The 24,679-nt window shown below is 44.2% G+C and overlaps 1 protein-coding gene across 5 annotated transcripts in view; it reads right to left on the bottom strand.

The window, feature by feature from the left end:
- The window catches only part of TOM1L2 (target of myb1 like 2 membrane trafficking protein), a 57,625-nt gene that overhangs the window by 17,684 nt on the left and 15,262 nt on the right, over window positions 1-24,679 (bottom strand). For all 5 annotated transcript variants that reach the window (XM_027683824.1, XM_027683823.1, XM_027683825.1 and 2 more), the window contains exons 2-12: window positions 20,273-20,357; window positions 19,264-19,342; window positions 17,497-17,646; window positions 13,034-13,168; window positions 11,936-12,094; window positions 11,142-11,258; window positions 8,401-8,534; window positions 5,856-5,904; window positions 4,667-4,790; window positions 3,749-3,866; window positions 1,429-1,504 (exon numbers count right to left, since the gene is read on the bottom strand). In XM_027683824.1, coding sequence (XP_027539625.1) covers window positions 1,429-1,504; window positions 3,749-3,866; window positions 4,667-4,790; window positions 5,856-5,904; window positions 8,401-8,534; window positions 11,142-11,258; window positions 11,936-12,094; window positions 13,034-13,168; window positions 17,497-17,646; window positions 19,264-19,342; window positions 20,273-20,357 — 1,226 coding nt within the window. The remainder of the gene's footprint in view (window positions 1-1,428; window positions 1,505-3,748; window positions 3,867-4,666; window positions 4,791-5,855; window positions 5,905-8,400; window positions 8,535-11,141; window positions 11,259-11,935; window positions 12,095-13,033; window positions 13,169-17,496; window positions 17,647-19,263; window positions 19,343-20,272; window positions 20,358-24,679) is intronic.

The raw sequence follows: 24,679 nt of genomic DNA, 5'->3' as shown, positions 1-24,679 counted from the left end.
GCCTCAAGCAGAACTGGCTGGGAACAAAAGTGTTAATAAATAAGGACATGACCCCAAGGCCACCAGGGGAATCCAGCCCCCTTGACCAGCAGCTAAATGCAAGCCCCTTGTGTTTGGTTAGCCAGGAACAAAGAGCAGAATCTCAAATCCTTCCCCAGGTCCTGCCAGTAATAGCTCAGCCATACTGGGGGCTTGGGATGTCTCCCTGGATTCAGGAATTCCTCTCTCACCGCTACCCTCAATGCACTTCTGCCCTTGCCTCCCTGTGCTTCCCCTTTTCCCTCAGTACTGCTGGCGTGAGCTTTTGTGGGGCTGAGCTTGAAACCGGTCACGGGGCTGACCTGAGTTATAAATTACCCTTTTTTGCAGGAGGGCAGGGACAGGAAGGAGCAGATTAGATTTGTGGGGTCGGGGGGATGCTCTGTAAGAAATCATGGCTGAGGCCCTGCTCCCACTAAAGGATGGCCCGGGCAGGCAGCTGTGATCTGACCCCAGCTGGCTCCCAACACAAATTCCCCCTGGCTCAGAGCACAAGCTGCCAGGCATGCCAGCTGCCCGGAGCACTCCCATTTCATCTCATGAAAGAACCAGGGCGGGATCAGCCAAGGCCTGGGGAGGCAATTCACGCTGCACTGGCTCTCCCATGCTACGCTGGCTCTGCCGTGCTCCCTAGTGGTCAGCACGGCCTAAAATTGGACAGGGAAAGGGTCTGAACTTCCTCGGACCTCTAAAACCTTACACACAGCTGCGTACAAAAGAGCAGGACAGTTTTAAAAAGCAGGGTGGTAGAAAGGGGTTGAGGGACGATCTGAAAGCTCTTTCACTTCTGCTTTCACTGAGGGATGCAGAAAAACTGGCCAAGCTCTCTCATGTTTTTGGTGCTGGCTGCTGCAGGGTGGCAGCACATGGGCCTCCTCTGCCCACACAAGAGAGCAGGAGCCTGCCCTGGGCACACAGAACAGGCTGCATGGGAGGGCAGTTATGGTGAGGCATGTGAAGCATTAAAAGTCTGCATAATTTCTCTCCCTGTAACTTGCTCATGTATCCATGCACTTGGAGCAAAGTCTAGTAGATTAAGACTTTATCAACTTTCATAAGCAAAACCAAACCAAACCAATGCACACCAGTGTTCACAGGACATTCCCACTTATTCTTTCCAGCAGCAATTTCAGCCAAAGAGCTGGACCCCCTAGACAAGCTGCAAGGACACAGGAGAATTTACCCACTATGATTCTGAAGTCTTTTAGGTTAGAGTGCTAAGCAGCAGCTCTTTAGAGATCATTACTGAGCAAGTACTTGCTCCCAGATATCAATTTCAAAATAGCCAGTGCTAGCACGTTGCTGGAATACAGAATGAGAAGCTCGGTCAAAGCAGCTGCCTACAGCTTGGATTCCACATGGATAACAAAACACAGAGCCATGACCTACCCCTCCCGTGTTCTGTTTCCGAACATCAAGGGCAGATGCCAGTCCTTTGACAGCCTGTGGATCCTCGTACGTCACACTGAAAGAAAGGAACAAACCACAGAACTAGAAGGAAGTCCAGCAGTCACCCATGCGGAATTACGGAGTCATAGAAAGGCTTGGGTTGGAAGGGACCTTAAAGACCACCCAGTTCCACCCTCCTGCCATGAGCAGGGACACCTTCCACTAGATCAGGTTGCTCCAAGCCCCGTCCAACCTGGCCTTGAACACATCCTGAGATCCACAACCTCTCTGGGTAGCTTGTTCCAGTGCCTCAGCTTGCTCACAGGGAAGAATTGCTTCCTACTATCTAACCTAACTCTACTCTCTGTCAGTGTGAAGCCATTCCCCCTTGTCCTGTCACTCCAGGCCCTTGTAAATAGTCCCTCTCCATCTTTCTTGTAGGCTCCCTTCAGATACTGGAAAGCCACAATTAGGTCACCCTGATGCCTTCTCTTTTCCAGGCTGAACAATTCCAATTCTCTCAGCCTTTCCTCATAGGAGAAGTGCCACTGGATACTCGGATTTACTTCCCTGGAAATCAGAAAGCACATTCTTTTTTTTAACAAGACCTGAAGTGCACTGAGTGTATCCCAAAAAGAGGAGTGTGCTCTGCACAAAGACCATCAGTTTCAGAAAGCACCTTGAAGCAAACAGAGTAGGATCAGCATTATGAAAGGCAGGCAAACAGGTTATGAGGCACTCTAAGCATGTCCAAGAGCAAGCAGGGGACTGTGAAAAGAGGTCTGATTCCAGATTACATTTAGCAAAGCTCTGGAGATGACATTTGAAAGCCTGACCTTGATGTGTGCAAGGGGGGAGGCGGAGGGAGACTCAAAGACAGGTGGAATTATGCAACTGCAGTGAAGCAGACAAAGAAATGCACTATTTACAGAGCTTTTACAAGCTGCTTCAACTGCAATGCAAGAGGGACATGTAGCAGTCAGGTGACAGAGGCAACAGCATCATTTCTCAGAGCACAGTGGTGAACCACGAGCTGCAGCAGACGCCAACACATGCCCATAAATCAGTCCCTGGGAGGAGCTGCCTGAGCAGGAGGAGCCGTTGGTTTCTCCCAAGCTGTGAGCACAGCACCCAGAGTTCTCACCTACACACCACAGCAAGTCACACTCATGCCTTCACTCCTCCCTGCTGCTCTGTTTATACAGTGTACAATCCAAGGAAGACAGAGCAATCCTCCCTTGTGAAATCACGGACTGCTCCATGCTCCTTGTTCCATTAGGTACCGTGTGGGAAGACTAGTTTCATGCTTCATTTAGCACAAGAGACAGAGGGACCTCGATTAAATCTCTCTGCAATGCATCTCCTTTCTGACTGTACATCAGGGCTCCCAGCCCAAAATCTCCAGTGGTAGAATATCCCTCTACATTAGAGCATATCTTCTCAGCACTGATACCACAGCTGAGGCAGTACCAATAGCTGGACTGATAACTGCAAATAAAAGATCCTAATAAATTTGCTGGCTCAAGTTTTCCAGAGCTGGTAAGTTTTGGATAAACTATTTAACAACATTCCTTAGCTTGAGACCAGATATCGATATTCTGACTCCTAGTACATCCTTTAAAATCTGAAATCAGAAGGAGGCAAGAAATAATATATGAAAGAAAAATACCTGAGTGTGTCTTTTATTGAATCTCCCTTGACAGGGATCAAAGGATTTCTTAATAAGTGCATATATTTATTTCACATTAAAATAATTTGACCTGTTAAATGCCCTTGAAAGTGCCAGATTGGCAGCTCTAGAGATGCAAGCCCTATGCACATAAACAAATTAGGGGTAGCATGGCAGCCAGGCAAGCTACAGTGCATTGACAGCATGTGAGAGTCTGACTGGGGCCAAAGGGAGAGTTAACTGGATGGTAATTCTGTTTCCAAGCCCTTGATGACAGTAATTCAGTCACTAAAGTACATCCATGACCTTCAGGTGAAGGACCCTTTTGCTCCTGTATCTCAAGCATGGGTGGATGGGATGACAAGCCTTTAGGAGAGGAAGCATCTGCAGAAGAAAAGACAAGTACACTTCCAAGTTTCCAGTGAGCTCATTGACTAAGTCATTACTCAGCCAGTCTGCTCTGTCCAGCAGCAGGAACTTCTCCACTTGCTCATATTAATAATGACCAAAAGGATAGGGATTGCATTAAAAACACAAAGACATACAACAAAACTACTTTTTCAGACTGGACTGAAGTCAGGAAGTTCCAGATTTACGCCCTTAGAAAACAGCAATGCCATGACTCAGTGCTAGAGACAAACTCCAACTCACTTCTTTCGCTGCTCAGCCAAGGAACTGCCTCTTGTCTGTGCAAACATGTCGAAATCATCACGAGGGTTACTGTGCTGGAGAGAGCTGAGTGTGCCACTGACGCTGTTTGTGCCCAAGTCTGCAACCAGAGGAAAAAAAAAGTGAACCAGTGAAACAGCAAACCACATGCAAACACACCATCATCCAGTTAACAGCTGCAGCACTGAGCACAGTTCTGTCCAAAAAAGGCTGGAGGCTGTTAATCATGTATTTCTTAAAAGTAAAATGTAGAGGTTGTCTTATCTATCCTGGAAGTAGCACTCTGAAAATGCTCCTTATTGAGAAGCCAGCATTTGGGGATTGGTGTTCACCTGCTGCCAATCTCATCCTGAGATATTTACTGGTCACTAACATGGTCCAAAATTTTGGGCAGGGCCAGTAGTTTTCTCCACAATGTTTTCTCTCAGTTACTGACTGTGAAACCAACAGTTTCCAGCCAAGGGATATGGTATTGGTGCAGTGCTGAAAGAGGTGGAGAACCTTCAGCCAAACGCAGTAATCCTGTCAAGTAATCTTTGGCTTGACATAAACCTTCTAATAGTTTCATAAAACCTTTCACCCAAAGGTTTCAAATATTATTTGTAGAAGGGGAATCAAGAGCATTTACCAGACTGATTTCATATTTTAACTATATCTAAGGAGAAATAGAAGCAGTTCAAGTTTTAGCATGGACAAGAATCTTCACCCTTTCCTTCATTCTCTCCTTAGGTTAATAAATCCCTCTCTTTGTGCCAGGCTGGTTCCCAATTACAGATTGTCACAGTACAGGGGAGTAGGGAATGCCTTCCTAATCCTGTAAGCCATATTCCCAAACTTTTCAGAGGCTACATGGCAACATTAATCAGATAGTGGAGAGCATGGTTTAGATCAGGCACTCACCAAGCCCTGCAAGCTGTGAAGAAAGTGAGGACGGAGGTGCTGAGTTTCCAACCATTGGGCTCACTACAGCTGGAGAGCCAGGACCCAAATCTATTAAATTATCCTCTGTCACCTCATTCAGTACCTGTTGGGACACAAAACCCACAGAAGTTACACATGCCAGAAATTTCTAGTTGCAGTGCAGCATTAAACACCATAAAATAACGGGCACTTCCTATAAAGATCTCTCTTCTCTTGCATGTTGCTAAATGGATGAGTTTCTTGGATACTACAGTGGTGAGTGCAGAATAAAAAGGGTCAGACACTGAAAAACCTCAGTTTGACTGCTCAGCACAGGAGAAAGCTCTGCTGGAGGTCATCTACATCTCTTCAGAGTCAGCTAATGTGTTTAACACCAGACCAATATCAGGTCAAACTGACTTTGCTTCCATATTAGGTATAAACTGTTTTCAGAAACAAAACTTCTTTTGTTTTTGTGACTAAAGTGTCAATGCAGAGCCTGTGCTGAAGTTTGCATCACACTGCAGGAGAAGGGGTAAAGCAAAGTAAATAGAGGAAATAGTTATGAGAATGCAGAATAGAAAATGTAATAGAAGTACAATTCATCATGAACTCAGACCTTGAACACTGTAAAACAACTACAAAACAGTTTTCAGTGAAAGAATAATTAGAACTCTTCTGCTTGGAAAGGGGCTGCTTAAATAGGAGAGGAGAGTGGCTCCTAGAATTATGAGTGGCAGGAAGAAAATTAACCTGAACAGTGGTATTGTAAGACACAGTGAAGAAGAATTAGGTGGAGCAAACAAAAATCATTAAGTGACTTGATCAAATGTAAACAAAATATTTGTTATATATAAATGTAAAATAAATATGGAAAAATGTATAGTGAAACTGTAAGGACACTGTGAACTCCTAAAGTCCACACTGACTCAAAAGCAATCAAAAAAAGTTAACAGAGGAACAAAATTCATCAAGGATTGTAAACACAGAGATGTTTTAGTGAAGCGACTTCCTGAGCTAAAAGTTGTCACCTGGGGTTTGTCACATCCTTATGCTCTTTTCCTGGTATCCACCATTAGCCACCACAGGCAGGGCACAGGGCTGGACAGGCAAAAGGTGTGATACTACTGGTATTACTACAGCTAGTATGGTGCAGCTGCTGACATAATAAATGGAGTGAGGTACTTACTCCGTTGCTGGCGTTTTGTGTTGAACGTCCCGATCTGTATCGTTCAAATCTGTTTGGAAAAAACCCAAAACCAACATGGGTTATCAAAGCCACCAATAAAACAATGAAAACTAGGAGTTTATGACCAAGCCATGACATGTAGTTTTCTCTGGTTCAAAGGGGAAGCCTGAAAGCTTTAACTCCAAGGCAGGACAAAGGGAGGATAGTTGAGAAGTTGCACTCTTGGCAAGTGTGGATTTTAAGTTGATTAATCTGATCTCGCAGGACAAACATGCCTGAAGAACACTGTAGGATTTGTCTTCTGGTTTCAGGGGGTTATTAATCATTAAGTGCTCTGTGATAGACTGTTGTGTTAGTTAAGGGATAGGAGGAAATGCAGCAGGATTGATGCTCACAGCTCAACGAGCTGAGCAGCAGCACATCTTACTCCCACTTACCAGCTCCCTCTTGCTGCAATAATGTAAATGAGGAGCCATATGTGTGTGGCACAGTCTGACCCAGGCACACGTGGCAAGAGGGACAATGATCAGGTCAGCATTGCTCAGAACTTTATGGGTCAACTCAAAGATGCTCCAAGATTATGTTTAAATTGGTTGGTACTTTCCAAGAAGGAAAAGTAATGATGTTGCATAAAAACCTCTTCCTTCTTAGAGGAAGATGCCTGGCTAGTCAAGGTCTGGTCTCTACTCTGTGCATCTAGGGCCACAACCCTAAACCAGGCTTTCATGAAAGTCTTCAAGGCCAGGCTGAGCTCTGAGCAACCTGGGATAGTGGAAGGTGTCCTTGCCCACAGCAGGGGGGTGGAACAAGCTGAGCTTTAAGGACCCTTCCAACCCAAAGCATTCTGTGATTCTATGAAGCCAAAACAGCAGGGGAATCACCTGCTCCCATGGCCTGACTGAAGCCAGTCCAATCTCCTTCTTTACCAGGAAAAGCTCCATGATTTCTTGGAGGTTTGAATTTTTCCTCCTTCAAAATTAGTTTCAGATGTAACTTCTCTTTTCAGTAAAAAGCCCATAATATGCATATAATCCTCTGGGTTTTCTCCCAGATGGACAAAATACAACAGGGAATCTCAAGCAAACTAAAATGTTTTCTTAATGTAACAGTGGAAAATGCAGACTTAAAAGGCAGCAAAACCAAATTCTGGCCCAAATTTCAATTTTAGGAAACCGTGGGTGTTTGCTATTACTGGAAATCCAACTCCCTTTGCTGGAAACCTAAGACACCTCCCACCTCATTTCTCACCAAAAGGCTTCTGTTCATTTACATCCCAAGGCTTCACAGTGAAGGCCAGAGCTCCTGCTTGAGTCACTGACAGAGCCTGGTCGCCCTGCTAGAAATCAGCATGATGGATGTGGAGCTTTTGGAATAGCAGAGGAGGAACTGGAATTTATTGAACGCTCAGCCCACACCACAAACAGCTTGCTAACATCACTCAGCTCGCCTTCCCTGAATAATGACTACAAACACATCAGCCCCAGCCAGCAAAGTCGCAGATGGAGGAAAACAGAAAAACTATTAAGGGTGACCAGACTGAGCCTTACTGACAGTCACCCTCTCCCACTTGTGCAATCCTGCATGAAACACACACCATTTCACACAAAAAGCCGGCGTTTGTTTCAAAGTTTGCCCCGATCTCCTCTGAACGACTGAATCAAAGGCGAAATCGAGGCCACCGAGTCGTGTTTCCAGCCTTTGCCGTGACAGCACAAATTCACAGATCTGGAGTCTAATTTATTTTTAAAGGCTTGAGAAACAAAGCCCTGTGCTAAGAGCAAGGAACAAAGGGTACTCTTTTAGTGCCTCGCTCCCCAGGCCTGTCATTAAGGGGAAGATTAAACTTTCCCAAGACTGCTGCATCACGTGTCACCTCCTGCAGCAGATGTGCCTGACAGCGCCTTTGTCTGACATGTCGAAAGTCCTGTGCCCCAAGTCCTGTCCCTGGGGATGATTCTTGCAGACCAGCTCTTCAAAACATCAGTTCTACGCAAGACAGGCTTTTATTTTTTCCCAAGATTTTAAGTGTTACTTAAAAACAAAACCCTTACATGCATTAAGCTCCCGCCCACCTCAGCCACCTCCCTTTGCACCAGCTCTGGAAGTGGAGAGATCAGAGGACAGAGTCAGCTCACAGGAGCCTCCCTAAGCCAGGAAGCAGCAGAGGCATTTGTGCAGAGCCCAGGCTGGCAAAGGGAACTAGAGACTGTGGCTGTGCTATTTTTGGTCCCAAGTCCCTACATCTGTACAGCCCTGCACAACGGGGACTTGCAGCTAGTTCAGAGAGTTTTGCACAAGGTTGCCCTGCATTTTATGGATGTGTCCCACAAAAATTCAATGGCAGGACCAAAAAAAAAAACCCCAAATCATAGTATTAAAGGAATCAGCTGAAACAGGCATGGTACCATAAAAGACCACAAAAAGACTTTGTAAATGCTTCCCTGTGTTATGCTGGACCATTGGCCCCATCTTGCCAACTGACCTATTTTATATTTAAGTGAGAACCCAGAATGAATGTAAATAGTGGATGGGAAAGGTGCCCCACCTTTCATATCGGAGGAAGACGTTATTTAAATCATCATTCACGTGCAGCAGCTCCTCTGTGACTTCTTCATTGGACACTCGTGAGATAAGCTCCACAATTCTCTGCTGCATGGCTCTACAGGTTCGGTTCAGTTCCTAGGAGGAATGCATTGTGCACACACACTCTGATAAGCAACAAGCAATAAGTAGATTTAGTTGAGCTTTGCTCACAGCCAAACATATCCCCCAGCTGAGAAACACTAAGACAAGTTTATCTTTGCATGATTAAATGTCACCCAAAAGCACATCTAATCAAACGCCCTTCAAGAGATGATGGCATAAAACCTTGAGAGCCTATTTACAATTCGACTTCCTGATTCTTCTTTAACTCTGAGTACTTCAGAAAATAAATATCTGTGTTACAGTCATCTGTTTTAAGAATAAAACACGTTAATACAACAGCTTTCAAGGAAGATTCAATCTTTTTGGCAATACCATCCTTAAAAACGAAATGATGTGCATGGTGGAAGAAGTGGGGAAAAAATTATTCATCAGGGCTACAAGTACTAAAAGTGGGTGCTAGAAAGAGAAGTGCTGAGGACAGAGAACTCACCAACTACAGAGAAAATGAGGGTGAAGACAAAACAAGAACCAGGAGCATAAAAAGTTGTGTGTTCCACACACCTGAACCACACAGAGAGATGTTCCCTTCCACTGAGTAAGTGCACAGACAAGAGACTGCACAAAGGCAGTGGGGAGTTTCAGAAGAACATTTTAAGGAATACAGAGTGAGGGCATTTATTTTAGAAGTCTCTCATCAAGAAATTTAGATCTGAGTTTGCCTAGACCAGGAGTTCTCAAGCTTCCAGGACATCTCTTCCATCACCAATTACTTAGCAGAATTCTGTACTCCTGAAAGGCCTCCAGAACAAAGGTCAGACTGGTCTGCTGAGGAGGACTGCAAGAAGAAACGTGACATATGGCAGGGTGCCTCTGATCAGGCCCACGGTTTTACTTCAGTGAGCACTGACATTCCAGCTAAAGCATGTCCCTCTGTCATCTTCCACCCCTCCCAGCTCCACTTCACAGCAAAAATTCAGCACTAAACAAGGACGACTTGTTGGTACACAACCTTCGGGATGAAAGCAAAAATGTGTTTGTTTTCCTTGCTTGGTATGACATCCTAAGCTCTGGATAAATTTCACCTAGTGCAATCCAGCTGCCTTAACAGCTTGAGGAATGTGTTCTCCAATGTCAGTTTTGATCCCATCACTTTCGAAGCAGATTGTGACATTTCAGAGGTTTGTTTGCTGCCTTTCCGAGAGGGCTGACAGTACCTATCTATTCTGCTCAGAGTTGGCTCTCTAGCAGGCTGTTTACATTTGATTGTTGGAGAAAATGTCAGGAATTATTTAAGGAGGAGGGCTATATAAACCTCAAAGCAGGGAGTCCTTGCATGCAGCACCCAGCTCACAGCTCTCAAAAGGCTAACCATCCTTTGTGATCAAAAACAGGTTCTCCCCAGCTCTGTGATTCAGATTTAGGCTGCATCAGTCAAAGAAGGGAACCAGTTGGGATAAAGGATCGTTGCTGTCACTCCATTTTATGATCAAATTCTTTCACCTTAAAGCTATGCTGTAAGGTTATGCTGTCAAGATGTTGGTGGTTGTTTCTGAATGTAAGCAAACTGCTCGACGCTGTTTCAGCCTGTCATGGTTTCCTGGAAAATTCTTTTGTTTTGAGCAGTTTGACCCAAATGGGCAGTAACTGAAAGGCTCTTTATTGCAAAGCCTCTCATCAGCTGCCATGATGGCTCTGAGACAAACACACAATGCCACTGCATGGGAGAGACCAGTTCCTGGATGGATTTCAAACTCTGATGTATCACAGAGAGCAATTCCCTGCCTTCCTCCGAATGGACTGCTGTGGGAGCCCATCCTCCCTGCTGGAGGATCAAAACAGAAGGCTATTTCTGAAGCTCTGGAAAGGCAAATACCACGTTAAGGGCAGCAGCTGGAATGTCAGATCTCAGTGCTCCTCATCTGTGCTGCATGTGGGACTGTATGACCTTCCTCAGCCAAAAGGCCACTCCGTGACCAGTGGCCTTAGGAAACAGGTGTGAAGCCCAAGACATGAACTCAGTTTATACTGTTTTCCCTCTTGAAATACTAAATGCTTCAATGGATTGAGATTTTCCAGCAAAGAAATCCCTTCTGATTACCCTCTGGACACTCTGAAACTTCACCTGAGCACCCGCCTTAAGACCCTGAGAACACAGCTTCTGGAAAGACATTTTGTTCATATATAAGATTTCAATTGGCAGAGAATCCACAGACCCTTGGCATTATTTAGTCCAGCTGGAAATATGGAGTGTTTTTTCCTGCACAGTGACTGGGAATGCTTTGACACTGTAAAAGTGATGATGGAGGATGTAAAAGAAACAGAGATGCTCAGGGCTTATAGAGCCCATGACAATTCTAAGCTGCTTTGTGGTAAAGGAGACCTGATATTCAACACTGGAAAAAAATTCTGGCTACATAAAGAGGAAAGAACAAGTTTCAAGGGAAGTCAGGAAATTCTTGTCACTGGAAGCTTTAACAAATGAAGAACATCACGTGATGAGACTGGCCAGGGTCAAGCACAGCCCACATTCATTATGTAAACCAAGCAAATCCAGTTTGTGAAATGAGTTACAACAAAACCCACCCCCTGGGAAACTCAAGCACAGAAAGGATCAAAATCATATTTGGAGGAAACTGTTACCTGGAGTAACTCAAGGTCTGAGGAATCCTCCTGTCCAGGTACCATTTCTGTCAGCATTTCAGACATCACTTTTGTATTCCCACGAACAATATCCAGTTCACTGCGCAGCCGGGCAATCTGAATTTGGGTAAAAAGACAACAAAACGCTGCATAATCTTTTGGTTTAAGCAGTTCATTTTCAAGAACTGACTTTGAGATATCTCTCGTTCTGTCTGACTTGATATCTGAGGCTCCAGACATTCTAGCGGGGAAAAACAAAAAGTAAAGATAAAAAGTTTACCCAGGAGAGAATTTTAGAAAAGGAACAGAAAAAGAAAAGAACTATCATCACTAGCCCAGATGTGCTGTGCCTGTATTGAAGGGAAGCAAATGAAAACAGCATCTAAAACCAGACCTTGGCTGTGGTACACCTTGCGTGCCTCACTCCAGTGTGGGGAAAGCGTACACATTTTAAGTAGGATCTTTGGCTCTAAAGTTATTATTTTTTACAGGGAGAAAAGAAAATTCTGTTTTCTATATTAGGGTGTTTGCAAGGGCTTGACTTCCTGCATCTGCAAGACATTCTGGGCCTTTAAAGGAGAGGGGATAATAACTGCTAAATTACTGCTGAGTGGACTGGTCACACAGACACATCCAAAGCCCAGATTTTACAGCATAATGGGAGGAAAGATTACTAAGTAGAGCCAGACCTATGAGACAAAGTCCACAGAGTTAAAATGAAAGTTCCTCTGCAGATTGGTTTCTAATTTGACTTGCTGGAAGAGTCTCACTTGAAAGAATCATGATGCCAATACCTGTTCAGAATTAGCAGTGATGGGACCAGTCACATTCAAGGCTGGGGCCTGAGGAGCAGAATACGCCGTCGGGGAGGACGAAGAATAAGAGCTGCTGCTCATCCTTTGCTGAGACTGTGAATTGTGCATATTTGCTGCAGGATCAACTTCAGGAACACTCTGCCACATCAGAAAGACACGAGTTCAAAAGCTGAATTGGGACAGCACTTGCTTTATCAGCAACCTCGGGCCAAACAGGCTCAAATATAGACCATAATTGCACCTTGCGGGAAAGGTCAGTGCAGCTACGAGAACACACTGGCAGGACAGCCCATAAACAGGCAGCTCCAGCAATCTTCCACACCCATATCTTTTGACCCAACCCACATGCATTTAAGTCCATTTACCTTTACAAGAAAAATGATAAGCAAAATAAAAACAAGAGCCAAAGAGAACTAATTATAAATTATTTTAAGTTGCAGGCTTACACAAAAAAATGATGTGATACAAAGGTACTGAATTTAATTAACCTTGACACAAGAATTGTAATCTCTCAGTCCTTGATCACTTGGATTTGCCGCTTCAAAGATTCATTAACTTCAGCTTTCAGAGTGAATAATCAGAACACCTGTGATCATTAAGTTACTTCTTAGCAGCAGTTCTGTCAACTTTCCAGACTTAACTTTCCACAGGTGTAAAACCTCACATTACCATGGGATGATCAGTGTGAGATTCAGCCTGTGCACCCCTGAAGGACAGGCTCAGGGGTATCACCAACAGAAAACACCACACTTTTGAGCAAAAGAAGTAAATCTCAGTCACATATCCTGCTGGGTTCTCTTTGAACAAATTAGGTGCATTTGTCTGGTGGTTTTGTGGTATAAGATAAGTGTTGCAAACTCTTTTCCCCTTCTCTGATGATTGACTCAAGGGAGGAGATACCGTTTGCTTATCAGTCTGTATTATGCTTCTCCTACATGTCCTTTCCCTATTAAAATGTCCTTCCAGGAGTGAGAAAATGAGCCAAACTCAGACAAACAGGAGGGGAAAAACAAGTAGTTATCCAACTGCTTAGACATCCTGGGAAAATATCCCTGGAATTGCAGTGCTGCAGCTTACCCTCTGTGGTGTGTGTATTGGAGACAGAGCATCAAGATCTGCCATGGGGAACTCGATGCCTTTCCTCTTGAGTTCTTCATAAATATGCACCACTCCAGTTAAATCAGGGCTACTTCGAAAGGCGTCAGCCCAAGCCTGGAAAACACGAGGGATTAGCATCCATAAACCTTCCAAAGCTCCAGCTCCACCCTGACCTCAGATACTGACTATAAAAGCTTTCATGTATTTCAGCTTCAAAGGGAAGCTGTAATCATCAGACCTGGTCTAAAAGATCCTGCAAATATTATTAAGACAGTCACATACAGATTTTATTCAAATAAAAACCAGAAGTTAGTGCACAGCAGCTCTGCACAGTGCCTGACATCATCAAAATCTGTGAACAAAATTAAAGCCTCTTCCAATCTCCTCTCCTCAGCAGTGATTAATGCTGATCTTTCTGGCATATGACCCACCAGGAAAAGTCTGTGTGAAAGATTCGATTGATCTAAGCAAAATTCATGAAGTCATACAATAATCTTCAGTAACCTCCATTCACTTTGTGAAGCATCCTCATTTGTTGCCAAAGAAAAAAACACAGCTGTCACGTTCTCTTCAGTGTTTTATTTGGACCAAACTTCATAAAAATAGGTAGTTTCTGAGGTTCTTGTATTGTGAAACAGGCAGTCCCTGAGCAGCAGAACTAACGGCGCCCGGGTTCCTACAGAGCACATCCAACACTCAGACACCCCGGTGGGGCACAAAGAACAAGTTTAAAAGGGAGAATTTCCCACAGCCAGAACACTCATAATATCTCTCCTGCATGAATTCTCTGGTGTCTAAAAAGACTTCAATTCACATTTGAGCTTTCCCTTCAGTGGGAGTGCTAAGTGCCTCTCTTGGCTAGCCAGGCTCCCGCACTCACGGAGCTGCTGGGAGCACAGTACCCTGAAAGCCTCAACCCCCTCTCCCTTGTGCTGGAAATCAGCCAAATATTAAAAATTTAGAGGAAGGAGAAACTGAAATATTATGACTCCATTAAAAAATGAAGCATTCCACAAACCCCCACATATGTGAGGCAGAGTATCAGCATGCTGGATCCAGAACTACTGCGAGACGGGTGTGTGGGCTCTGAACTTAATTCATTTAGTCATCACTTTTACACTAGTTCTTTGACTATTTTTACTTTAAAAGCTGTTTTTAATCACTTCTGATATTTGAGAGGAGAGAAATCAAAGATAGCAAAGCAACATAAGAAATAATATTAATATTTAACTTGCATTCCTCTTCTGTTCAATTCTGAGAAAGAGCATTTCCTACCCTCCATGTCAAGGAGACAATCCATTATCAGGTGCAAGCTGAAATCCTGGGTTTGCTTCTCAGCTTTGTTAGGAGTAAATTAACTGCATCAACTGTTCTGATGCAGTGCAAGCCCAGACAGCCCTGCCTGAGCCAGAGAAAACAGCTCAGACTGCACACAGCCATTGTTTCCTTGGAACTGACCTTGCAAACCATCCCCAGTTCTAAAAAAGATTTTGATGGCACAAGTAACTTCAACTTTACTCTTTCACTGCATTTTCAATTTACATCACAAGTCATCTTAATGATACTTCTACATAATGGTGTTCCCCACTTCAACTCTATTTGCAAGCAAGAGTGGAAAATGTTAGGCAAGGAATGCTCTATTTAATAATCATCACTCAAAAGAAAGTCAGAGGCCAAGATATGCTGCATTGCCACCCCCAACTTTTGACTTGGCTTGTTTGTCCAAGAAGATGTACTAATGCATGCCCTCTTTCACTGGCTTCCTGTAGATTTTGCAAAATGAACTCACTTCATTTGCACTCCACCTTTTTAATGTATTCTCTCTCTTCTGCAACTCTCTGCCCTGGAGAAAGGAGACACTTCCATTTCTATTCTTCCTCACCTGAGCTGGGAGCATTATCTGTATTAGTGTCTCTCAGAGGTCACAAGCAGGACAGGACACTATTGTCCTAAGTGCTGTCTACACACATTGAAGACAATCCCTGTTCTAGACAGCTTACAATCCAACTAGGCAACAGTAATATTAGCTTTGCTTTATGGATAAGGAGCTACACTAGAGCTTAGGAGACCTGCCCATTGTCAAAACAGGTGCAGGACAGAGGTGACACTCAATTCAGATCTTCCAAGACTCTAGACCAGGCTATCAAAGGTAGATACTTCAGGATGCTGCTGTATAAATCCCACTTGGATCCTCAGTGTGCCCAAACAGGTTAATTAAATACCATTGTAAATCCAACCCCTAAATCAGGGACCGTCCCAAGACAATTTTGCCAGTGTTGGACACTTTTTACTACATATATCCTCAAAAGAATTTGGTATGCAACTAAAAGTCTTCCCGTGCTTCACACCTTTGATGAGGGTGCTCAGCTACTTTGCAGTAAGTTGCATGAGCTCTGAGGTGACAGGCAAGCTCTTACCAGGGGCACAGCAACAAGGGATATTTCCAAGGCCTTTTAGAAGGGTAAAGAAGGAAGGATAAGCACTATGTAACACATACTCATTCATGTACACTGAGAAATAGGTTCAGAAAGTGAGACACAAGATGCTCAACATCTCAAAACAGTCAAGTCTCTAGATAAGAAATTGGATGGCAGCTTTATCTACCCTTGTTATGGAAAGGCCCAGGAATACCAGAGCTGTGTGGCTGAAGACACACACTGTTTGTACAGCTCTTTTCCATGCTTCCAAGTCTGGGCTATCAATCCTCTCATTTCTGTTCTTATTAATTCCCCGATACCAAATTGTAAAAGGGACACAGAAAGGGATAAATGCAACGTTGGTGGAGCAGAGCTGAGATCAGCCCCCCAGAAGGGGGTTAACTCCAACCCCAGGGAGCTCCACAGAGCAAAGTCTAAGCTGAGTGAAGTGGTCACGACATAGGAGGTATTTTGGGGGAGTGAGTCCATAGGGCACCTGGGATGAGCTACTGCAATCACTCTTTCCAACTTGTCAGGCAGTCTGGAAAACAAAGTCCCCTACCACCTCCAGCTAAAGAGACACTAACAGAACCCACCCACAGGCAACCGTCATAATTTTCAGGCTTTTTATATCAAAAGGCATTTAGTACCCAGAGTGAGGCTTTTAGCTCTGCTGCACTAAGTCTCCTCAGATAAAGCTCTGTTTAATACACTGAGGCAATGACTGTGGCTTTCTGATTATGTTACAAACACTTACTTCTTAGCTGCACTGATGACTGGGAATCCATTTAAATCTAAGACCCAGCATAACCAGCATTCTCTAAAACAATATGGAAACACACCCAGTTTCCCTTTATGTGACAGTATTTAACCTCATCTCCTGGTCACTGCAAACAGGCAGACACTGGAGGGCTCACTCAGATGCACAAGAATTGCTTTTAATAATTTAATTAATTTTGTGCTATTTAAAAAAAAAAAAAGCCTTAAAATCAGAGACCAGAAATAAAGGGGCCCCACAGACCCCTATGCAATGCCCACCTAATTCCATCACCCTGCCTATTTTCTGTTTGAAAATCACTTATTTACACAGTCATGCTCTAACGATGCCCTATCCCTGTATCCTAATAACAAATAAACCAGCAGAAATCCAACTGCATGCTTTGCCATAAAAATCAGAAGTATATCTGGCAAATGATGCTCTGCATTTGTAAATACCTTCCCACAAGGAACACTGCAGCAGGTTTATATCATTTTAAATACGCAGTGTCTTTTAGTCTCTGGTGCACGCAGTAGCCTGTGGAAGCTTAGTGATAAAGCTTCCTATAATTGTCAGATTTCCTCCAGGCAGGCACCAATGTTTCCTCATGTGTGGCTAATGGTTTGTGGAATTAACACGGCTGTTTATTGTTGTGCTGCACAGAAGGAGAAGTGGCAGACAGGCCCATGTCTGAACTTCCCCACTGCAGGCAAGGATCTGACAGCGTGCTTTTACTGCACAATAACCGGAGAAAAGACACCAAAACCATTTTAACTCCTATATGGTCATTTACTCTTCTATAACCATCTCTGAAAGGAATGCAGAATGCTTTCTAATGGGAGGGAAACAGCTCCATTTTACGGTCAGGAAAACAGACAGAGAAAGGCAAGTGTTCTGCAGCTGACACCGAAAGCACGAGCCTCTGAAATCTCCTGGCCTCAGATGACAAGCCCACTGCAGCAGCAAGTCTCCAGCTTCTAAGATATGACTGTTAAATTGCAAAGCCATCCATTTATCTTCTATTAAATCCTCCTGTTTTAGAGTAGAGTGGTATCTCTCTAACTCAAATCCAGACAGTTCTCCCTGGATAAAATATCTACGTGTGTGCATGTCTGCTCTTCCCTGCCAATCTGGATATATTGTTTGATTTTATATATAAAAACCTTGCCACGTTTTTAACGATGACAGCATGTTTAGCGATGCGTAGCATTGAAGCAGACAGTCTTATTTCAGGCAGCAACATATGGAAGCAGAGACAAGCTGGGTACCTGAATCAGTGCTAGGACTTTATCCTGTACAATAGTGGGGGGATTGTTCTTGGGCGAGATGATTTTCACCAGAACACCATCGATGAAGTCACGGTTTGCCACCAAGACATGAAAGCGATGGCCACAGTTCTTCACACAGGTCTCCAACACCTGCACACACACAAAAAAACCCATTCATTGTTGGAGCAAAGCTTGATCACACACATAGCATCTGATTTTTTAATCCATTTAATTTTAAAGTTTTTGATGGGAGGGCAAGAAGATAGAGGAGAAATTACACTTATATTCTTAATTCTTCCCTTCTTCCCCAGTTTTACCAAAAAGCTTCCTCTCAATACATACATTTAGCTGTACCTCACCCACCATTAATATATTGGGCATTTCTGTGATCCACCTTTGCCTGTTTTCAAGGTAAAGAAAGTTTCTTCCTCTTCAGAGCAGAACTTTCCAGCCTGCGCAGCTGAACAGCCAAGTACACAGCAGCACATCAGGAGCAGGTAAGACAGAGGACACCCTGTCACAGTGAGATATTATTGTGCTGTGGCACTCCACCATTTTCTGTGTGCCTGGAACACAGCTGGACCCAGTTGCTCCGAGCTATAAGCCATGTTTTAGAGTTGGGAATTCAGGTGAATGATCTTCACTCATTCAAAACACTCCCCTGTGAATGCTCTGACAGGTTATACTTTGACACATTTTCCCCCTGCAACCTAGCTGGAGGCACCTTCCACTTGCCATTCAACTGCCATGGAAGAACAGCTGTTGATTTTTCTCTGAAGAACATGATTAGCATGGAGATAAATCCAAGGCGTCACTTCTCCTTACAGCCATGCCTAATAACCACTGCGACTCCGTATTGAGCAGTCTGTAATTACTCTCCTACTTCAGCTACTTTCATCAGCCATGATGACACGGGCTCATTCCTGATGAATTTCTCTCTTTCCTGCACAATGGATAATCTCATGGTTTGGACTTTGGTAATCTGTCAAAATGACAATCCAGGATAGGACATGGCAAGAAGACAGAAAGTGCGGTTACGCCTCGTCAGGGAGATGCAACAAGAGTTCCGTGAAAGAATCATACAGATCACCTTCCCACAGCAGGATAACTCCATCTAGTTCCTGCTGCTCATTCCTCAGGTCACTGTGGCACAGAGCACCACGCTCAGGGGTGCTGCACTTCCCAGGAAACCCCCAGCTAAAGTCATCAGCAGGAAAGGTCACTGGCAAATTATCCCACACCTTTAGCAGCGCTGCCTAAATGCACAGAATATAATTTACACTTTATTGAGTGAAATTAGATCAGCGCAAATTAATGCAAGTCTCCTACAGAGATTCATTCCCAAGGGAAATTGTGCATCAGCTACTGATGAAGCTGAAAATATGGCAAGTTCATCATCCTCACTTGCAAATATGCCCACAGCTGTTGCCTTGGAGTGGAGGAATGGTTGGACACAGGGAGACGAGAGTAAAATGGAAAACCTCAGGAAGTAACAGACTCATTTGGGCTACTTTAACTTTCCTCAGACAGTACTCGGGAAGAATAAGAGCCATGAAAAAAGCAGAAATCAATTGAGTCAGAAAACTGCTATGCAAAGCTTCCAGCAACACTCCCCAAGGAAGTGAGGAGGCAATTGGAGAGAAGCAAAGGGCAAAGCAGTGGCTGTTAAAGGAAATAGTGTGCACATTCAAGAGAGTGCCAGGAAAAGGAAAATGACAAAGGAGCAGGGTTCTGCCCTTTGGGGCATTCCAGCCTGCCCCCACTCACCGTCAGCGCCAGCATGACCTCTCTGTAATTCTTGTTTCCATTCAGCCTCTTCTTCAGCGCTCGAATGGCATCCTTGGGCCTGAAGGAGAAACACACCATTTAACAGGCAGCTTAGACGGGCTTTTCACATCCCATAAACCGTGGGAAAGGGAATCCTTTACCATTTCCATCTGGACATAAGCATGTGTGTTAACTTCAGATCACTTGACTACAACCAAGATCATGGAGAATTACGTGAGGAGACAAGGTATCACAGAAGTCAGGACTGCTGGAGTGCCTGAAGTCTCCAAAAATCCAGGCTGTCGATCAGGCAGGGAAGCCTGACAGCCACTCAAAGGCCCAGGGCATAAGAGCAGTGGTCAGTTCTCCTGCAGACTGCCAAGCAGCACAGCTTTCTGGTGCTGAAGGAGGTATATCAGAGAAGCTGTCCACACAAACAGCTGAAATTAAAGGCATTGCAGCACTGCAAAGAGATACACCTGCTGAAATCAGGAACCCCAGACGTACAAACTCGACACCCTCTTTGAGAATACATTTTTCATGCCAGCCCTCCCAAGCAGAGACAAACCACAGAATGTATCACAGAATTATTTAGGTTGGAAAAGACCTCTAAGATCATTGAGTCCAACCACTAACCCAGCACTGCTAAGCCCACCACTAAATCATGTCCCCAGGTGCCACATCTGCATGTTTTTTGAACACTTCCAGGGATGGTGACTCCACCACTTCCCTGGGCAGTGTATCCCAATGCCTGAACACCCTTTCAGTGAAGAATTTTTTCCTACTATGGTAGGTGCACCTGGTCCTGGATCCTACAAGTACTGTATCATACAGTATTTTCCAAAAGGTTTAAAGAGCAGGAAATGTCTAAGGAGCAGGAAAACTAAGCAACTGATCTGCAAACTGCATCCAAACCTTGAGCACCTGCCCCCAGCCTCGCTGCACCTCCTCACATGCTGAGTAAGATTGTGTTCAGGGACCTTTCAAAGTCTGCTGAACCAGCACATACCCTTCTTCTGTCTCGTTGATAATGTCACAGATCTCCATGTTAAGTGTCCAGTCTTCACTCTGCAAAGAGCCATCTGTGGCCTTTTCTGTAAAGTAAAGAAAAATAAATCTTTTCACATCTTCCTGATTAGGTCTGCACCTCAATCCATCTTCAGTTACTCCGAGCTGAAACTATCCAGTGAAAAAGCCGAAAAAAACAAATCCCCACTGACAGTAAACAATGTCAATCCTTCCCTCCTGGTTTTAGGGATCAGCATAGAGGTTTCCAGACAGAATCAATTATCCCTCAAGCTCACTACCTTCAGCCCACATAGATGGGCTGTTCTTCAAAGATTCCAGAATTCCTGGGAGAGTAGGAAAATATCAGCTAATTCCAATTTAAACTCCTCAGATGCTGCATTGCTGGCAAGGTATGAGGTAGGAAAATATCCCTGAAAATCAACATGACCTCTTCCCTGCTTTAGCAGATAATACCTCCACGTGAGTCGAGGGAGGAAAAAGAGCAACCTGGAGACAGAATTCAAGGAATTTCAGCATGAAAAGAACCACTACCACGTGAAAACATTTAGCACATAACAGTTCAGGTCATGATATCACTCATGGGCACCTCTTTTGCTGGGGGCTCCTGTACCACAGTCCCTCCATATCTGCTTGCCAGGGGGTCAGGCACTGCTTCCCTCTGTCCCACACTAGGACCTCAGTCTCCTCTCCACGCTGGGGCTACTTACACGCCTCCCAAGCACACTCTGCCTTCCTCCCAATTCCCAAATCCTCCCTCAATATTTCTGTGGCAGGTAAGTCACTCTGGCATCACTCAGTTCCCAGGGAAGGATGACCTATAGCACTGTGACAGTGGCAGATGCCAACTGTTGGCAGTTTAATTTATAGGCGTCTGCAAGAGTAGCATAACCGTAACTTGTAGTAATCAGTTGACAAGAACTATTTCCTCCTTGGGATTTCCTCCTAAATCAATATAGTTCTGTCTAGCAGTGCATAGAACATCCCTGGAATTTTTCACACTCCCCACTTGCAGCATTCAAATCCTATCAGCTACCCACAGTCAGGAATGATGATGAGTTGAAGGTAAAGCCTTGTCACCAGAGAGACCTAAAAAAAGGGACCTTCGAGCCAAACATGACCTTCTCCTCTAAATTAGTCTGGGTTTTCTACAAATCCCTGGCATCCAATGCTAGAAGGCAAAAAGGGTAAACAAAAGCATTTTTAAAATGTAAAATAAACCAAGAAAAAAACAAACCTTTTAAACATTTTAAAGCAGCAACCAAACCACAAGTACCATTTTCTCCAACTATCCTTCTGTCTTTGCATCCAACCCCAATCTGTCCCCCGGAACAAGGCCGATTTTGTTTGGGAAGACCAGGCTCCAAGGACTTCACATCTCCCTTTTTGTTTACCAACACTGTTTTTTTCTATTAACATTTCCATCACTGTGACTGAGGATACAGATGCCCACAGGCCATAATTATGGGACTTTATTTGGAGAAAGACCGTGTCTGGGTAATTCAAGTTGCAGTGACTCCTCTACCCCAGAATCATGGTTAAAACAGCTCCACCAAGGACAGTAATTACAGAAGTCTGAGACAAAACTGGCAGCTATGCAAAATCCCAGCAGAGAGAGCTGAACAGAAAGGAGAGGACACCGTGGAAAAGGAGATTATGGAACGGGAGAATGTTCTTTTCAGACCTCACTTCCCATTTCAAGCAGCAGGACTGCAAGGCACCCACCAGGGAGGGAACAGAAGCTAAAAAGCTCCCAGCTGGACCTTCTTCAGCCATCAGCACCTCGTGGTAAAGTTGACTTCGGTCAAGGAAAACTTTTTCTGTTTCAGAGATGCACAGCTTCCAAAATGTAGAGTAAATACTGGACAGATTACTGAGTATTGTTAATATACTGCATTTAGACTGCAGGCAGAGCTACTTAATGTATTCTGGGATACAGGAATTTATCTTTGTGCAAAGCTACTTGTAACAATCACTTTGCTTTTTGTTCCTGTACTGTACATAAGGTTTTATTGCTACAGAATGTGATCTGCCTTCAGCTCCATATAGTTCTTGTTGCTTAGGAAAACATTTTATTTAACATTTGGAAAGAAAACCTTAATAGTCAGAGATATAAAGAAAAATATCGCTACATCTGATCTGCTGGAGGTGGTGATCCCCAGAGCTGCAAAGGATGTATAAGCCAAATGCTCCAAAATAAAAGATTATGCCTTAAAGAGAAGGTATTCCTGAAGCTGGGCACACAATTTGTTTCCTTAATCTTAAACTATATTAAAAAATTTGTGTGTTCTTGACAGCATTTGGCATCAGACTGTGTCTTAAAGATGTTCAGACTCTCTGGTCTGCTATAATCACTTTTTATATATGATTATGGAAAATGCTGATCCTGCACAAAGTTGTGCTGGCAGCCAATTCACTCATTGGTCTTGTAAAACCCATGTAGTTAAGGTTTATTTTGACAAAATGTGGATATGGCAGCACTCCACAGGTAAAAACTGTGGTGTTTAGGAGATGGCAGAGTGAAGAGATGCTGCTGCAGCACAGTATGGAGTTCAGCACTGGAACACTCATCTGGGGCCCCGAATAACCTCCTTCATATTCCCCATCTGAGACGCTCTAGGGAAAACAAAATCCCCTTTCTCCCAAAAACCTGGGTTACCACTTTTTTATTTTTGCATTTCTGTTCTTTAGTTGGGAGCAATACATGGCTGAGACTGTGTGGGTTTAAGACATAACAGTTGTCTTCTTGAGAATTAGTTCTTTTCCCCTTGGGTAATTTTTAATTCAAGTAAGAGTTGGAAGCTAATTTTAGTCTCTTTTTCAGCAACAGGGAGCACACGAGCACTTGTCATCTGGAGTCGTGTGTCCTTTGTAGGGTTTGTGACCCAGATTTGCTGCTGCAGTGCTCTCTCAGCTGTACAAAGGAGTTCACTGGCTGCAGAGAAGGTTTGGGTGGGATTTGTTTGAAGAGCGATATTACACTGCAATGAACTGAAAGCTTGTAGAGCTCTTCCAGAACCAAAACACAGCAGGCTTTAGTTCTGGATTTCTGGTGAAACAGCTCTGCCTGCACTCATCTGTTGGAGAACCCCTGCCCAACACAGACAAAATGCAGTAAATTAAAAATACTCAAAAACCTGTCCAGTATTTAATGGACATTTTGGAAGCCCTGCATTTCTCGGAGGCTCCTCCTCAAGCAGCACATAGATATGACAGACAAGGTTAACAGATTTTATAACAGAAACTATCACAGCACACCAAAGGAATGGCATGCAAATCATACAAATCCCCTTTAATAGAGTTCCTCCACCTTTTTCACTCATTAAAAGGCACCTAAATGGCACTAGTTCACATGAAGACTCTGGAACATGACCAGAATTCCAGGGTGCAATAAGAAATGTTAAATCAGACAAGCAAGAAGGCGATGTGGAGGAGTCCCCCCTGAACTGAAGAGTTCATGGTATAGTTTAATCGCATCACAGAAGGGCTGGCAGCTCCCAGCCTAGTGCCAAGGGCTCCTTGCACAGCTCCTGACTCCAGAGCAGCTCCCAGACTGCTGGGATACAGCTTGGGCTGGGAGTTTGTGTCTCACACAGAGACTTGATACCAGTGAGATTATCAGAAAGTCTCTCTCTGAAACAAGACGCTATCAGTTCCCACCGCGTGTCCCAAATTAAAGCATAAATGTTCTGGTAGGGAGAAAGACAATCTGGCCCTGCACGCCTGACACGTGGCAGACCTTGGGCACTGCATATGCACAGGCAGCACCAGCTCATCTGTGGTCTGCAAGGAAAGAGAGAAAAAAATTGTGCTATTTTTTCACTCACACCTTCTTCCCTCTGAGATCCAACTCCTGTGGCCGCATTTCCACACTCTGCCAAATGGCAGTATCAGCATTTCCCTGCTCACGCTGAAATCCTGTGCATTTTATGGAATTCAGAAGGTTCAGTAGTGTAAAGTTCCCGGTGTAAACAGTCTTGGGCACACACCCCCAGCCAAACCTCTTCCCAAGCAACCTGCTCTGACCTGAGATGTCACCACAAGGAAATCAGGTCAGAAATTCCAGTGTAATCACCCCGTAACAAACAGGTTGCACAGGGCAGGGCAGGAATTATCTGATAAATGCAGGAAAAACCAGGAGAACTTTTACCACTCATCCTGAACCCAGCCCAAAAGTGACCTCACAGAGAAACACCAGCACTGGTTGTCGTCGAGAGGCTCCTCTCAGCCCTGTTCTGTCCATACTACTTCTGCTCCAATGTTGATAAACTCTTAAAATTTGCCTGTATTCACATACGGAGGAGATAAAGTAGAACTCCTCACTCTTCCCTGCTTCCCCCTTCCAATCTCACCTCTGACCATTATATGGAACCTACCAATGGAGACAGCC

The sequence above is a fragment of the Neopelma chrysocephalum genome, unplaced genomic scaffold (assembly GCF_003984885.1).
Source record: "Neopelma chrysocephalum unplaced genomic scaffold, ASM398488v2 Primary Assembly neopelma1_65, whole genome shotgun sequence".
Lineage (NCBI taxonomy): Eukaryota > Metazoa > Chordata > Aves > Passeriformes > Pipridae > Neopelma > Neopelma chrysocephalum.
This window is presented reverse-complemented; position numbering and strand designations above follow the sequence as displayed.